General features: G+C 51.4%; 5 protein-coding genes across 5 annotated transcripts; 1 reads left to right on the plus strand and 4 right to left on the minus strand.

Moving 5' to 3' along the window:
* Nucleotides 1-732: 732 nt before the first annotated feature.
* Nucleotides 733-5,426, minus strand: VFPPC_04346 (MYB and HSA domain-containing protein; the record flags this gene model as incomplete). The annotated part of the gene is made up of 3 exons (XM_018283716.1): nt 733-4,960; nt 5,135-5,287; nt 5,365-5,426. 3 exons carry the CDS (start codon nt 5,424-5,426, stop codon nt 733-735), a joined length of 4,443 nt encoding a protein of 1,480 aa, XP_018144885.1.
* A 1,325-nt stretch (nt 5,427-6,751) lies between these two features.
* Nucleotides 6,752-6,970, minus strand: VFPPC_15770 (hypothetical protein; the record flags this gene model as incomplete). Its single annotated transcript, XM_018293523.1, has 1 exon — nt 6,752-6,970. The coding sequence occupies one exon, from the start codon at nt 6,968-6,970 to the stop codon at nt 6,752-6,754; it is 219 nt and encodes a 72-aa protein (XP_018144887.1).
* A 678-nt stretch (nt 6,971-7,648) lies between these two features.
* Nucleotides 7,649-8,575, plus strand: VFPPC_04347 (DExH-box splicing factor binding site domain-containing protein; the record flags this gene model as incomplete). Its single annotated transcript, XM_018283717.1, has 1 exon — nt 7,649-8,575. One exon carries the CDS (start codon nt 7,649-7,651, stop codon nt 8,573-8,575), a length of 927 nt encoding a protein of 308 aa, XP_018144888.1.
* Nucleotides 8,576-8,891: 316 nt separating this feature from the next.
* VFPPC_13606 (yap-binding protein) lies at nt 8,892-10,772 on the minus strand (the record flags this gene model as incomplete). Its single annotated transcript, XM_018291381.1, has 2 exons — nt 8,892-9,872; nt 9,930-10,772. The coding sequence occupies 2 exons, from the start codon at nt 10,770-10,772 to the stop codon at nt 8,892-8,894; spliced, it is 1,824 nt and encodes a 607-aa protein (XP_018144889.1).
* Nucleotides 10,773-11,419: 647 nt separating this feature from the next.
* Nucleotides 11,420-14,912, minus strand: VFPPC_04348 (DNA polymerase gamma; the record flags this gene model as incomplete). The annotated part of the gene is made up of 2 exons (XM_018283718.1): nt 11,420-14,679; nt 14,744-14,912. 2 exons carry the CDS (start codon nt 14,910-14,912, stop codon nt 11,420-11,422), a joined length of 3,429 nt encoding a protein of 1,142 aa, XP_018144890.1.
* Nucleotides 14,913-16,009: the final 1,097 nt, after the last annotated feature.

Consider the following 16,009-nt stretch of genomic DNA (forward strand, 5'->3'; position numbering starts at 1 on the left):
TAGATGTTGACAAATACGGCAATGAGTGTTGGCGTGTGCTGGAGAAAAAGATGAATACACGGTTGATGGGCTGGGCTGGGCTGGGCTGATGAGACAGACATGATGTTATGGGAACCATGTCTGCTGGGTATTTATTGTACATTTTTTCATGGCAAATCATGTGGCGTTTTTTTCTTGTATTTTTATTTCGTCAGGTCCCTAGATGTTGGCACTAGAGAGGATGGCTTGGCAAATGCTTTCCAAATGTATGCGGAACATCGTTGAGGAAATACACCAGTTGCAGTCTACACCTTGCACACGACGAGGACGGAACATGTTAAACACGGGGAGACGAGTCACCCACTGTGAACAGATATAATTATGTGCGTGCCTTCTTTGGGCAAATCGTTTTACGTCGACAAGAGCTTCCATGCCCCGTTCCGACAATATTAGCTATATACAATTCAACCCATCAATAGGTTCATCTCAATCCTCGCCGGCTAATTCCACCTATTCTGCCCGATTATCCGTAATCGAGTCGCAGTAATTCTTCCTTGAAATATAAACTCCTAACCATCCACAAAACATACAACGTGACTGTGCAAATGAGGTGAAAACGAGATATGAGGAAGCGGCACTCAGCCTAAATAGCTTCCTGTTGCACGACGTTTCCGATACAGAGAGAACATAGTAGCTAAGCAGTAAACGCGAACAAGCATTGCGAAAAGTCTTCATCTGAAAACAAGAAGCACCTTATTGGCCGGCTGAAGGCGTGGCGCTGCCGCTGGATTGGCGTTGATGAGACTGTGCCGGGCTTGCAGTCGGACCAGGTGTAGGAGAGGCTTGGCTTGCTGCGCGCTGTTGAGCTTGTTGTTGTTGAGCTTGCTGGACTTGCTGGGCCTTTGCTTGTTGCTGAGCCTGGAGGGCCGCCTGCTGTTGCTGTTGTCGAAGCAGAGCTGCGTATTGGTGAGGACTGGTTGTTGCCGCAATGCTGTTGGCGAGGCCCGGCTGTCCAGTTCCACCAGCAGCAGCATTCATCGCAGATTGGCGCTGTGCCATCATAGCCCTGGTAAGATGTTCTGTTGCCACTTGACGTGCTTGCTCCGGTGTAAGATTTGGGTTCTTAGCCTTGAACTGGGCTTCCAGTTGAGCAAGCTGAGCTGCGATACCAGCGGGAAGTTGCGGATGAACTCGTTGGCCTGGTGAACTAGCATTGACAGAGGCAGGCATATGTAAACCGTTTGTTGGTGGTGACGTGTGCCCGTTGGCATTGGCGGCTGCGCTGTATTGAGCCATCATGGCTTGCGCCGTGGTCATGAAGTTCTGCTGGTTGATTCCATTGATGCCATTACGCAAGGGAGGCGAGCTGTGCTGGCCAGGCGTACCAACTGTCGTCCCGTTGACCTGTTGTTGAGGTTGATGCTGCTGCTGTTGTTGCTGCGGTTGGGGCTGCTGTTGATGCTGTTGGACTTGTTGTTGTTGTTGTTGTTGCTGTGGGTGATGTTGCTGCTGCTGCTGAGCCTGCTGGATCTGGACTCGTTGCTGCTCTGATATACGTTGAGCACGTAGCATCAAGTTGGCGTCTGGTTGCTGGTTAGGCATAGGCATTCTTTGCTGTCCTTGCAGGGCAGCTTGCAACTGGGCTTGCTGGATGGCAGTCATTTGGTTCGGAGCTGAAAGTCCACCATTCATCTGAGCTTGGACGCCAGCAACTCCCACCCCATTGACTGGAGCTTGCATAGGCATTCGAGGCCGTTGAGCTGCGGCGGCCGCGGCGGCAGCCAGTTGACTTGGGATAGCTGGACGAGCACCAGCCGCTGCGACATTGCTGCTCGGAAGATGGTTTCCATTTTGCCCCTGAGCACCAGCGCCGGCTGCTCCGGCTGCTTGCGCCACCTGACCCTGAGCCCTGGCTTGCAAAGCAGCTCGTCGCTGAGCCTCTTGTCGCTGCGCAAATTGCGCCATCTTCTCTGCCAGAGCCTGGTCGCGTTCCCACCGCAGGATGCTGTAGTCGCGTGGTGTCTTCTTTTGACGTTGTGCAATGGTGTCGTTCGTCTTTTTGTTGGCTGAGTTCTGCGATGCTGAGTGTTGCTGTTTTTGAATGGTCGTCTCTCTCTTTTTGGCGAGTTTTCTCATTGCATCAATAAGAGTCAAGTGCTTCTGGTTCCGGCGTCTCTCGACTCGCAGTGGCACCGAAGGTCTCCTGCGCACTGGGGTCACGGCGCTGCCAGAAGCGCTGGCCTGTTGCGCAGCTATTTGGTTTTGTTGAGCAATGACTCGCTGTGCTGCTTCGATCCTGCTGTTATATGCCTTAAAATACTGAGTCTTTTGCATGTCTGCTGGGAGGCCCTCAAGATTGATCCATCGCTCAAAGCATTCCCAAGGTGTTCGTCTCTCAGCTCCTGACTGAAACCTGGATTTGGTCGAAAGCATATTCGATATCAACGACCAGTTGTAGGAATACTCTCGAACAAGACCTCGGAGCTCGTCATCCTCCACCAACGTCCATTGTGAGGGACCGCGGCACTCGTAGAAGCTCTGCACAGGCATTGGATGTTCAGAGGGTGGTCGGAACTGATGGCCAGCATGTAGCCTATCTCGGATGTGCTTTGAATCTGGGTGAAATAGTGCCACTTCATCCGTTGAAGCTGGAAGCACAACATTGTGGACGGCTAGATCGGCTACAAATGCACCTTCACGCTCGTCATCTGACTCCTCATTCTCGTAGTTGAACCTGCTGCGTTTCCGTGGAGGTGTATGAGTCACAAGCTTCATGTTCCCCTCAACGTACTTGCTCAAGGGCAGAGCAGGGCGCCGCCAATGGGCATCGGGATCATACTCGGGATTCGTGACATCCGCGTTGAGCACTTTCAGGGGCGACCCATACATCGGAAGTTCATCCAGCAAGGCATCTGAAGCAGTCGTGCGTCGCAGTCCAAAGACAACATCGTCTTCCTGTAGAGTAAAGATTGCTGATGGAGGTACAGTCTCCACAAAGTCGTCGGAAAGTTCGTCCACTGGTAGCGGTGAGTCTACATCTCCAGATGATACGAGATCTGGAGTCGGCTGATTGTCGGCGCTGTCTCCATCCGCATCGGCCATTGCGACATCAGCTTCAGCTGCTTCGGCTTTCGGAGGAATCGTGGCAGGAACCTGCATCTGCTTTCGCTCGTCGAGGGTTGCTTCATGCCATTCTGCACAGGCATAGGCCAGGTTTCGTGCAACCGCCATCTTCCATTTACGTTCTTCACGGAAATCGGTCCGCATCCATTTCATCTCCTTCAGTAATGTGTCCCACTGGGTTGGGGGTCTTGTCGGCTCCGGGCATCGCTTCAGCTGTCGCATGGACCACTTATCGTGTTGTTGCAAATGGTACACCCGCCTGAGCACCCTACATGCCTGGTGATCTTGAATAACCAGGTTGGCATCTGGAGTGGCGATGGTCTTGTTTGCCTGGAACAATATTTTTTCAATAGGCTGCATCCAGTTCGAAGCACCGGTGAAGTTTTGTACAAAGAGTGGAGTGTAGTAATCGTCTGTTGGTTGCATAGCGTCCTTATACCCTGATACGATGGATTTCTCATCGACCCGCTTGGGCTGCTTACCAAACAAAACTGTTGAAACCTGGCCCTTGGATCGGTCTCGTTTGTGTCCGTTTCTTATCTTGGATGCAGGAGATTGAGGAGTGGAGGTGACAGGTGTGAGTTGATCGTGTGATCCTTTTGTCGCATCTCGATCTAGGACAGTAGAAGGACGGGAGATTGAGCCACCCCCGACGATTTCGGTGACGGATTTAAGTCGCATCGCACCAGATGACACACGAGTGACAGCTCTTTCCGGTGCTGGAGGATGCGCAACCTGTTCCTTCTTGACAGCAGTAGCAGGAGCTGGGGATGCGCTATTATTTGTCGGTAGATTAGCATCCCGAGAAGCCAATGCCTTGTTCGTCTGCGGTTGAACAGCCGGTTCGGGAGCATCAATGTCCATCTGGTCTGGGGTATTGCCCTCGCTGTCCGGAACTTCAGCAACATTTGGTCTCGTTGGCTCATCGGTCTGGATCTCTGGCTTCGGAACGCTGTGACTTGCTGATTTCGTAGCCTCCTCGGCGGCTTGCGGCGTAGCTGATGTCGTGGCGGATCGAGCAGATTCCTGCAAAAGTTGGTCTTCAGCACCAGAGCCTTGATCCTGGCTTTCTGCAACTTTCGGTTGCTGGTTGACGTTGTTGACATCCGGTTTATCCTGTTGTCGTGCAGCGTCAACAAATCGAGGAGCCTCATTGTCCGGGCTGGTATCTGTAGATACATCGTGTACTGCCGGAGTCGTCGCGGTGTGAGTAGTCGATGCTGGTGATGACATAGCCTCAGCGGCCTTCACAGCATCAGAAGGGAACTTGACGGTGAGTGGCACGCCTGTAGAGGTGTCTTTGAGCGAGTTGGCGGTTGTTGGTTTCGTCGGATTGGTGCTTAGCGAAGCCGGATCTGGAACTGTGTCGCCTTGCTTGGCAGAAGCGACGGATGCCTCCTTTGTCCCTGGCGGAAATGTGACATGGGTCTGCCGTTGTCCTGCATTATCAGTGGCCGAGACGCCATTCGGCATTGGTTTGATGTTGGTTGGGGGCTCAGCAGCCACGGGAGATACTGATTTAGAGGGCGTTGCCTTCAAGGGAGATGCTGGGCTTCGTGATGGCTTCTGCGCTTTCAGGGTCGGCGTTCCTTGTGCTGAACTGGCTGGTGTTAAGGTCGGTCGGCCGTTGGCCAGAGCATCACCAGACTTGGATGCAGATACATCGGATGGCTGTTGTGCAGGCACAGCTGCAGGTTCCTTCTTGATGGCCGAGGGAGGTATAGGAACGGGAACAGGCGTGGGCTTCGAGGAGGGTACATTCGTCGGGACGCTAATCTGTAAAGCCAGCGATCGTTTCAATTTATCCAGCGACTGCTGTTGCCTCGCAGGAATGTGAAGTTCGTTCAGCGGCTTGCCTCTGCAGAAAAAAAATATGTCAGCAATTTACAAAAAAAAAAAAAAATGCAAAGTTATGATAAGAGGATGTGGTTGCGGGACAGGTAAACAGGAAGTGCCAATTGATGCACGGGGTAAAAATGCGAGTATTGATTGGGGATGCAAATAATCGGCAGAATGCATAGATCAGACGTACTGCAAGATGTCGTTTGCTTGCAAGAATTGCCATTCGGCTGGTGTCGCCGCTGGCGCGTCGGGATTGACAAAGGCATCGTTCGGTAAAGTGTCGATTTGGGTCGCGACCGCGAAGAGCTCGCGCAGCTTCCTCTTTCTCGACGTTACGATTGCACTGCGGCGTGTAAGCATCACAAAAATTATATCAGGATGATCGGAAAAAATCGCTCTTTCGAATGAGGCTATACTTACTTGCACTCGTTGCGCTTTGATTTAAGCAGCCTCGATAAGTCGGCGTGCCCGACCTCAGTCATAGCATCGGCGATGACGGCATCCGTTTGAGGGCCAAACGGATGCACTGGCGGCCAATACGCGGTTGACAGAAATGAAAAATCGGGTGCGCGACGATGGAAAGGGTGGTGGTTGAGGCCGTGTTGACGAAAATTGGTTTGGCCTTTGTGAGGGAGTCACCAACTTGAGAAAGGGCGTTCAAATTTTTGTCGGGCGATGATTTCACTTCTGGGGGGGAATCTTAGGGGGGAGGGGGCCGGTTAGCGGTGGTGGAAATTTTTACTAGGCAGAGCGGGCAGGCGCCGGGGCGAATGCACGGTATTGACAATGGAGAGAGGGTCTGGTCTGGTGTGTCTGATCTGATCGGGTCAAGTCCAACGTCGAGTATGGGTGCTAGTTATTTAGTATGGGCAGGAGCACGGTGCAACTTGACCTCGATTTCTTTTTGGGCGAGACTTTAAGAACCATACAGGCAGAGAGACCAGCCAGCACCGGACTCGAGTCAATGAGAAGCGATCCGGTGGGACATGGCACTGACTGCGAGCAGCATGGGAAACCGGTGTGCCCAAGGTTTGCCCAAGGTTTGGCCAAACAGCGAGTGACATGAGCCAGTTGACAGATGGCTTCTTCATTGACTCCATGTCTGCCCGGAAGAGAGCGGCTGACCAGCGGAGACGCGACATGAACATGTAGGCACCCACCAGCACCAGACTTGAGTCGACTTTTCACAGCGACCATACCACACCATGGATGCCCTCGCTCCCCCTTCGCTGGCGCCTTCGACGGCCTGCTTCTCAAGTCTCTGCCTTCGGGTGCCATCGCCATGCTATTTTCACACTAGCAGCGCCTGCCTGGTCCATCGTTGTGAGGGAGTGGGCCGACAATCAGAACAGAGCGCGCCAGTTGATGCGTCCTAGCCCGTCACTCGCTAGCAACAGGTCGAGGCACGCAACCAACACCAGGTTCAATACTGGGGCATCCATCCTCCATGGCAGCCACCTTGGCCAATGACCCGCACTGTACGGAAGATGCAGTGAAATGTTGTCCAAGCATAAAATGCACATAAACAGCGGAGCTGTCGCAAGACAGACAGTAGCAACAGTGTCACTAGGTCCTGTCTGCGCACGGTGCCGCCAGGCCATGGCCGCCTCAAGTCTTGATTGCAAATTTCATCACCCACCGCATCCGGGGTGCATTCAAATCGTCATGGATTTCCGGTCGCTGACAAGGCCAGGCAGATTAAGTCTGCAGTAGCTTGTTGAATCCCCTGCTGGTAATCTTGGGCGGCTTTTTCCTTGCTTGTTTGCCAAAGAGCATATTTGGGTTAGCTTCTAAAAGTTGATAGCTGCTAATAACAAACTCTGCCAGAGACTCCATACTTTCTGCAAATATTACGAGGCCTGCGCGCACATGCAGCGATAAGGTGAGATGACACGGCAACAACCAGTTGGACCAGTGCAAAACTTCCCGTGCACAGTGGTGAATGCAAAGGCAAAGTCCCTGCTCTGTTTTGGCACACCCTGCATAAAAACCTTTCACTACAGCTCAAGACCAAAGGCGGCTTCATTGGGCGAGACTGGTCGTTCCTCAAGACACGAAAAAAAAAAAAAAATTGCAAAAAGGGAGAGACACGGGCTGATCCTTGCCTATCAACTGAATCAGGAGGAGCGCAGCCACACATGCATCCATGGATCCTGGGCCAGAGGCCTTCACATGTCAGCCACAGTTTTTGATGTGTGGCTTGATTGTGCATGCACTACAAGTTGAAGTATGATGCTCAACACCCAACACTGTTGTAAATGCTTTGTATGTTGAGATTTTATTTGACAAATGTAATCGGAATACATCTGGATTCTACATGACTAAGACAAGCATAGATTTGAATTTTATCATGCAAGTTCAAGCATTGCGGCGGACCGCGCCACATTCCATTATGCATATCTCAAGGTGAAACTGTCTGGAGTTTGCGGCCCTATCCACCTCCATAGAGATTCTGCTTGAACACTCTAAAACGTTCAAGGGCCGGCAACTAGCAACACGCCCATAGGTTAGACTTGATTCTAAAAATCGCAAGCACCTACCTAGGTACCTGGGTAGTTTGGCCATCCGCACCCACTGGGAACCTGCTATGACTTCAAACCGCCGCCCCACAGTATTTCAATGTGGGTCTCACTGCTGCCTCAACCTCAAGCATCACATCCATCACATCCCATCAACTTCAACATCACATCTCAATCACAGCACCATGTCCGAACCACCCAAAGGCCGAATAGCCATAAAATTCGGCTCAACCGCCTCCCAAAAAACCTCAAAACCATCCCGCACAGCACCATCCTCAACCCTCGGCAAGCGGCCGCGCTCGCACGCCCTCGGCGCAGACTCCGATTCCGAACCAGACAATGACCACCACCACCAGAAACACGAAGCAATAACCGGCTTTGGCGCCAACGGCGCAGAATCAAAACACAAGAAACAAGTCCCCAAGAAGGAATACGTCATCGCGAAACAAGCAAACCGCGACTGGAGGGGCGAACTCAAAGCGCAGCGCAAACCCACCAACCAAGACCATGAATCGACGGACAGAGAGCCTGCCGATCAGGATAAAGGTCTAACATGGGGCCTTACCATTAAAGAAAAGACAGATCAACCTACGCCGGAACCTCATGAATCCCCAGAGCCAGAAACAGCGCCAAAGCCCCGATCAGCAGATGAGGAAGCCCTCGACGCACTACTAGGCAACAAACCCAAGGAGACAAAGGTCATCACCACAGAAGACGATGTATATAAGCGGGATGCTGAGGCCGCAGGCGTAGCATCCACATTAGAAGACTACGAGGCCATGCCAGTCGAGGAATTTGGCGCGGCTCTCCTCCGAGGAATGGGATGGGACGGGGAGCACCGCGGCCCAAAGGTCAAGGATGTGAGGAAGCGGCAGAATCGGCTGGGTCTGGGGGCGAAGGAGCTGAAGGGTGTGGAAGATCTGGGCGGCTGGAACCAGGGGAGTAAGAAGAGGAGGCCGCGGTTGGATGAGTATAGGCGGGAGGAGAGCAAGAGGAAGGAGGGGAGAGGGAGGGAGGATAGTTATAAGAGGGAGAGGGAGAGGGATCGGGAACGAGATCGGTATAGGGATGATAGGGGTAGACATAGAGATGATCGGGATAGGAGGCGGTGATGGCAACTTTGATTGTTGATAGAACGATATATCGTTTGGTTGGGATTCGTGATCGATGGAGCCTATTGTATGGGCTGTCGTTGATTCATCATATAGATTAGGAATTACCGTCAAGACTGGGCTTGAAGTATGCGGTTACAAGGGCATCTGTCACCTGGGTATGATAAACAATGAATTAAAGACAAGCAAGCATGCGCATTCATAAATCAGCCTTCACTCCATACATAATTCCAAACAATCCAGCCCAACTAACCAGGTCAACGAACCCGCCGCGACCAAATGCCCATACAATTCCCGTCTCGTTACATATCCGATATCACTGCAAAGGAACCCTCTCAAGCGTATCCTTCAAGATTCCCAACTCCATAACCGTATTCTTATGATCCTCAGGCTTTTCAACCTCTCCCTTATCCACCGCTTGCGCCAACGACTTAGCCGCCTGCAGAAGCGGCTGCACATATCGATGCTCAATGGCGGCCGCCATCCCCGCCGGTGCGAGGTCCTTGTAATCTTTCCCAAACAGGAACAACGCAAAGTTTGCAGCCTGCAGATGGAAAGGCGAGCCTTCGGCCCAAAAGTCCAGCATGGTGTCAATATCCGCCTCGTTTAGATACGTCAGGTCGGGGAATAGTGTGTACTGAACGGACTCGAAGCAATCGGGACTGCTGAATCGTCCCTTTGAACCGGCTTTGCGCGCAGAAATGACTTCTTCTCTGAGCCAGGTTACTGCGCAAGCCTGAAGGGACGCAAACATGCAGTTCTCGAGGAGGTCTTCTAGAATGGCTAGTCGGTCGTCTTCGTCCGGGTCTGAGTGTAGGACCGCTCCAGCAATGACTGTGGCTGCATTTCGAACGCGGATGTTGGGATGGAAAACTGAGACGAGGGTTATCAGGTGGTGGTATGGCATGTAGTTGTCCTTGGCGCTTGCGTCTGCTGCGCCGCCAGGTGCGAGTTTCTTCTGCCCGTCTAACCAGATCGCGAGTACGACCAACGACTCTATTGTTCCTGGGTTGTTTAATATTTCTGACTGGGGATCATCTCCGATGTAATGCTTCAGTAGTTGCTGATGGTCCGGGAACATGTGCATTTCGGGTCGAGGCTGGTCGGCATCGAAGACGTCTCCTGCAAAGACCCAATAAGCAATCAAACACAACAATCCACCCCCTGAAATCTTGATATCGTCGATGTTTGCTGGGTCAAAGTCGATTGCCAAGGGGTCTCTAACAATCGGCGCTTGAAGAATCTCTCGAAGTTCTGGAAACGACATCTTGGCAAAATCTAAATCCCCAGCAACTGCCTAACACCAAAGTCAGCTCCCATCGCATGCCAGAAAGTCTGGAGGGCACAAACTCACTGCTAGCTGGCCAACCAGTGCATCCTTTGCCTTCAACTCGTCCACTTCGTTAAATGCCTGCATCATGGTCTTTCTCCCAGGGACTATCCTCTCCGGATACGTGTACTCCAACGTCCTCGCCGCCCACTCCAAACTGTTGGAATTGACAAACGCCTCAATAACGCAGGTAATAAAACAGCGCAGCAAATGTGACATAATCTCAGGCTCATCGGCACCGGGCTTATCAGAGTTATCAGCCTCCGGATCTGGCGCGCTCTTCGTCTCATCGCTAGTATGTACCGCCGTCTCCAACAAGGTGCTCGACTGTCGCGAGGGCAAGGGAGGCCGCTTCTGCGCCGAAATCGATTGCATCAGCGAAATAATAGCGGCGGTAGATTCGGCACTTGTCGGGTCGTAGGATCGATATACAGTGTCCAGCGTGGTGTGTAAAAATCGAGACGGCGTTTTCACCTGCAGTCGCTTATACAGGATGCCGAGCATACCGCAAAGAGTGATGAAGTACTTGTTCCCTACCGAGCCATTTTCCCCTTCGCCAGTCACTGATTCCATGACTTGCAGGACCTTGAGGATAACTTCTCGTGGGTTTCCGAGGCGCGCGATGGTTTCCAGACAGCTTTCACTTCCGGGAACGTGGATGAGCATCTCAACGAGGTCCCATCCAATATCGCTGGTCAACTCTACATCTTCTAGGATTTCGTGCAGCGCCGGTAAAATCTCAGGTGACATGGACTTGTCTATGATGGTGAGATATGTGAATCTATCGGATGCCGGGGGACGAGATTCCTTAAGTCGCTGGATGACCTCTTCGGTGGTCGGTTCCTTGGCCGGTTCGTTGGTAGCCATGATGTGGCGTTGCTGCAGCTTGAGCTGGAGCCGGACACGAAGGGATAGATGGCAAAGTGGGAGTTGTTGCAAGGCGAGGTTATATCTGGATGATATTTGACAAACGAGCGGTCTTGTAACAAGTCCAAAAAGGTAGGTCTCCGTGGGAGACACGGCGAGTCAGGCGGATGGAATTGGCGAGGACCTTGTTTGGTCTAGATGACTTCATGCAGGAGACCAGACAGCTTAAGCTCAAGCATGAGGTCTCATTCCAAGTCAATGCTTAGCTTCCCCGCCTGCCCCTCGCAATGTCAGAGCGCCACATGGCCCCGCACCTGCCCGTTTGTCTGGGCCCTCGATGCAAGCCGATCTTGACCATCAGTTTGCACGTCTTTGGACAATCGCACCACAGCGAGCATGTAAATTAAATCATTGTTCCATAAATAAGTGGTTAAGCCAGCTGCTAGTCAGAGAAGCTGGTATGATCAACATAACACCAACGCCGATTGCGGCCCCTGTCTTTCCTAAACTCATTAATAATACTCCTATCAAGCACGCTCTTCTCCCGCCCATACATTCAAGCCGTTCAAAACCCAATTCATAAAATTACAAGAGCCAGATGCCGTCGACGGCGAGTCACAGGATATTATGATACATGTTGTACAACGTTACAACCTCGTGCTTGTCCTTGGGTTCTTACCAGTAGCTCTAGTCCACGACCATTGCTTCTTCCCGTCTTGCCCATTCCGATACTTGGCGCTCAAGGCCTCAGACACGGACATGGGTTCTTCCATAGGGATTAGTTGTGGGTGTGCGTGATATGGTAGCACATTCTTCAGCGAGCTTTTGGTCACTGGCCTCTCTTTGGCAGCAATTGCTGCCTCTGCCTTTTTCATATCCTTCACCATATCTCGCAGTTCGTCATCGCTGTCGACGATTTGAGCTTTGATAAAAGATAACTTGTCTCTCGAAGAGTCTTGGATGGTCTCCATCACAGGAACACGAGCTGTGTATTCGTACAGCTCAGGTTGTGGTGCAAATCGAGACTCTGGAACAATTGCAGGGTCTAGCATGGCCTCCGATCCCTTTCCTAGTAACGTGTTGATGTCCAAGCTCTCTCCATGCGCGATGGGAGTAGGATGGCTGGGAGTAATACAGTCCATGTCGACTTCCTTACGGAGCACATGGTCGATATCGACAGCAGAAAAGTACGCACAAGATTGGGGCAGGTCGTTGATGCCAACTTGCTGAGCAAACATGGCTCGTGTCCAGACGTTGGCCACCTGGAGAGCCATGGCGGCGCGGTACTTGTCCTCCTCTTTGACAAGGTATCGGATCTCGTCATGAACAGTGATGGCCAGACGAGCATCAATGTTGAATCTCCTAATGAGGAAATCCATAGAAACTATAAGCAAGTGGAGGTAATCGACACCCGAAGACTGAATGGCCCAGTTTATTCTTGATGTCAGGTAGCCACCCTTGTTGATAAACCGGCCCATGAGCGCCTCAGTGATTCCAGCCCCTAGAACTGGCGTCCGTGGCCGTTCTTGCTCGGCAAATTCTTCAAGCTTGTTGAAGACGAAGGATTCGGTCCCGCCTCGCCAAAATGGCTTGTTGTGGATGACTTTGCGACTCGTCTTCGTGCCCTTGGTATTTGCGTACAGCTTCGAAGCAACTTCCATAGTCTCTTTCTCGGACAAGCCAGGGTTGAATTGTCGCAGCAGAGTGGCGGCAAACTTCAAGCCAGCGCCATATATTCGCCCATAATTGAAAACTTTGGCATCATTTCTGGTGATACCCAATATACCAGCAGTCCGTGAGTGCAAGTCTGTTCCTGCCGCTTTTGTGCCTTCGAGTGTCATGAAGCCAATGGCATTACCACCGTGGATCTTGAATGTAGCATCACCAACCAAGCTAGCAATCCAGAGCTCCTCAGAGTCGACGTCAGCTCCGACGAAGCAGTAGCCCTGGGGTGCCTTAACCATGGCCTTGAGTTCTGAGCCAACACGGTTCTTCTTTGCGTTGCTGGCGGTCAACCATGTATTTTCGACGGCACGGCGCGTAATGGTTCCCATAGGAATGACTTGTGGCAAGATAAAGCCCTTGGAATCTGCAGTTGACTTGGCTGCTCGTCTTTTACCTGACTTCTTGCCGGAGATGTCTTCCTCATAAACTACCATCTGAGACATGATTCGGTCTCTTGCGCTGATCCAATATGAGCATGACGCATTCATTTCCAAAGCCTCCTTGGCATACTCGTACTCTGATGAGAGTGTGCCTTTCTCGAAATAGCTCAAGTATCCCTTCGCCATGGGATTTGCGCATCGGGCCGTAGGCCCATCTTTGTGTGGAAGCTTAAAAAACTCGTGTTCTCTATCATCACGAAGGGCTGGTTCCGTTTCATCAAACGTACACTGAATCATCTGTTTCGCAGTGTATTTTTCTGACTCCCCACGGGGAACACGGAAAGTCCATCCGTATTTGTCTGACCAGAACAATGGGTGGCCATCCCAAGCCAGCCTGAGGAGCAGCGGCGCTATCCGAGTGCGAACGGTGATGCTAATAGGCGAGTCATTCTTTGTAAACAGATCTTTGTACCACTGTGGCATTCCTGGCTTCTTCTGTCGGGCTGCAGGCCGCGGCGGATCGTCTTTGCGTTTTCCTTTGACCATGCGAACTTCCTGTCCGGACCAATCCAGCTGCTTCATCCAAGGGTCGTTTTGCCATTTCTCTGGGTTGTTCTTGATTTCGAGTGCCTTGTCCGTCAAACCAACAAGTCTTTCTTGAACAGCATCGGATAGCTTGTGGTATGTTGCTTCAGAGTTTGCTATATATGCGTCCCACGATTTGTTGACCGGCAAGATGACGGACGCAAGGTGCCGCAGAGCTGCAAAGCTGACTGGATGTGGGCATACCTCCAGAAAGTTGGGGAACACAATCTGGTAGATACGGTGTGTGATGGCTACGTCTGCTGCACAATAATCCATCAGTTCGTCCAACTTTGCCAAAATGCCTTGGCGATCTAATTCGCCAAAGTCGTCTCGAACCGCTTTGTCGATAGACACGTTGAGATGAAACTTGGCTACATCCCGCAACGAGTTTACTGAGCTGCGCTCTACCCATAGCTCTTCCTCGTCGTGCATACTCTTGTTGCTCAAAAGCTCCGCAAGATCATTGTCAGGTGTCTGACTTGCAATACGTTCTCGAAGTTCCCGATTCTTCTTGTGCTTCATCCATGTTGGCCTCTGTTGGGAGCACATGCCGTTCACAGCGACGTGCAACGACATGGTATCTATGAAGGCATTTCGTGACTGCTTAATGTCGTACTCTTCTAGAACCCTGGCACGGTCGTAGCCAACGTTGTGACCAACAATCACACGATCCTTGGTCGGATCACCCAGTGGGATGAGCTGGCGGTCATTCTTTGACTCCCCAAGCAGCCATGGAGAAAGCCATGCGTACCATGCTGTAGGGCTTGAAGCGCACGCCATGACAGCGAAAGGGCTCTCTTTCCACATGACTTCAGTATCGAAACAGAGCATCGTCTCGTTGGGAACATCGACAGGTTCGCTTCGCCCATCTGGATAATATTTTGTCCACCCACTACGTCGCACCCATTTTCTCGGTTTCGGCGGAACGCTCGCTCGGGCGAACTGTTTCGCGTTTGACAGATACGGCTCTGCGCAATCAGATCCAAGTTTGTAGAAGTGTTCATCGAGGGTTCGCCCCTGCAGCTGGGGCAGGTCAAAGGCGATGGGTCCGGAATCATCGGTATTTTTGCCAAGGAGGTCATGGCGCTGTAAGTGGTCTTTTGATAGTTTTACGAGTTCTTCGGGAGGCGGTTTGCAGCCGTCAGGGAAAATCTGGCTGAAAACATGGGAGCTTAGTTGCTGCACGCCAATCTCGTTGTACCTGGATTGTGATGCAACTTTAGACGCTGGTTAGCAATGTCATTATAACCCAAGCAGAGAAACATAATCCATTACACTTACTCGCCAGGCTCTCGCGACGCTTGCCATTCTCTTGCTTGGCGATGTCCGACAGCCAGCGAACATGTGCACGCCATGCCAGTCGCCGGTATGCATGGTGGCGAGCTATGCGCACGAAGCTGGCTGTCGAAGCGCGCTGGACGTGGCCAGCAGCAGGACAGAGCGCATTCATAAGCAGCAGCTATTCATTACGCAGTGTTGTCCATGCGCACTGAAGTTGTGGTTGTAAAGAGTGAAAAGATGAGAAAGCGTGGCGTGAAGATGTCGAGAACTGAGGGGAAAGGAGACGCGGTGCGTCTGGTCTGGTGTGAAGTCTGTCTGTCCAAATGGAAATTTGGCCGTCATGCAAGGGTCAAGCTGGATTGGGTCGGTCAATTTGATGGCTGGGGTCATCAAGTGGAGAACTGAACGGGAGTCGATTGTGTGTGGCGTATGCAGGCAAGAGGCTCCAGAGTCCAGATCCAGAGTCCTGGGTTGGTGGAGACACTTGGACAACTGCACCGATTTACATGGATAAACGAATAGGTTAAATTGAAGTGAAGCCTCGTGAATGGATCATTGAACAAGTTGCGAATAGCAGAGTTTGACGAAATCTACAAGGGGAGTAGTCATGGCACAGTTTTTTGACATGTACTCAAGTATCCTCGAACGAGTGACGTCACTCTCCGAATTGAATCGCGTTACAAAATCGTACATCGTGCTGTTCAACTCTCACCCAAGGTTTGCGATATACTCAAGTACTCAAGGCTAACGAACAGCTTTAGCAGTTCAATTACTGCTTTCTGGATGTTTTTGACCTAAATTGACTCTCGAGTTGACCGCAATCTGGTTCTGATTTTAGATGATGAATTGTGTTGAAGGGAACGAAACTCCTGAGTCGCGGACCACCCACCAGTAGTATGTTTCGGAATTTCGGAACCGTTCTTACAGGATGCAATACAAATTGTTGTTATGTTTGCCAATTATTATTTCATCAAACTCGTGTACTTGATGGAGGCACAACAAGTCTTGCAGCCTAGCCACAACCAAGTCTGTCTCAAGAGTAAGTCCATTGTTCCGAAAGAACAAGGCACCCACAAGGAGTGTCAAGTGTACACTTTGCCCAAGGTCACGGCTACAACTGTTTATACACTGTTGGTCCCTGTTAACGAATAGTCAAAAAACTAGTACCAGGGGTTCTTAAACAGAGTTAGTTCATCCATCTCGAACACCTAAGCACTAGGACAAAATCTATTGACCCAAGCTACGCCTGTGGTAGCCACATTCATG

This window comes from Pochonia chlamydosporia, chromosome 3, assembly GCF_001653235.2.
Source record: "Pochonia chlamydosporia 170 chromosome 3, whole genome shotgun sequence".
In the NCBI taxonomy this organism is placed as follows: Eukaryota; Fungi; Ascomycota; class Sordariomycetes; order Hypocreales; family Clavicipitaceae; genus Pochonia; species Pochonia chlamydosporia.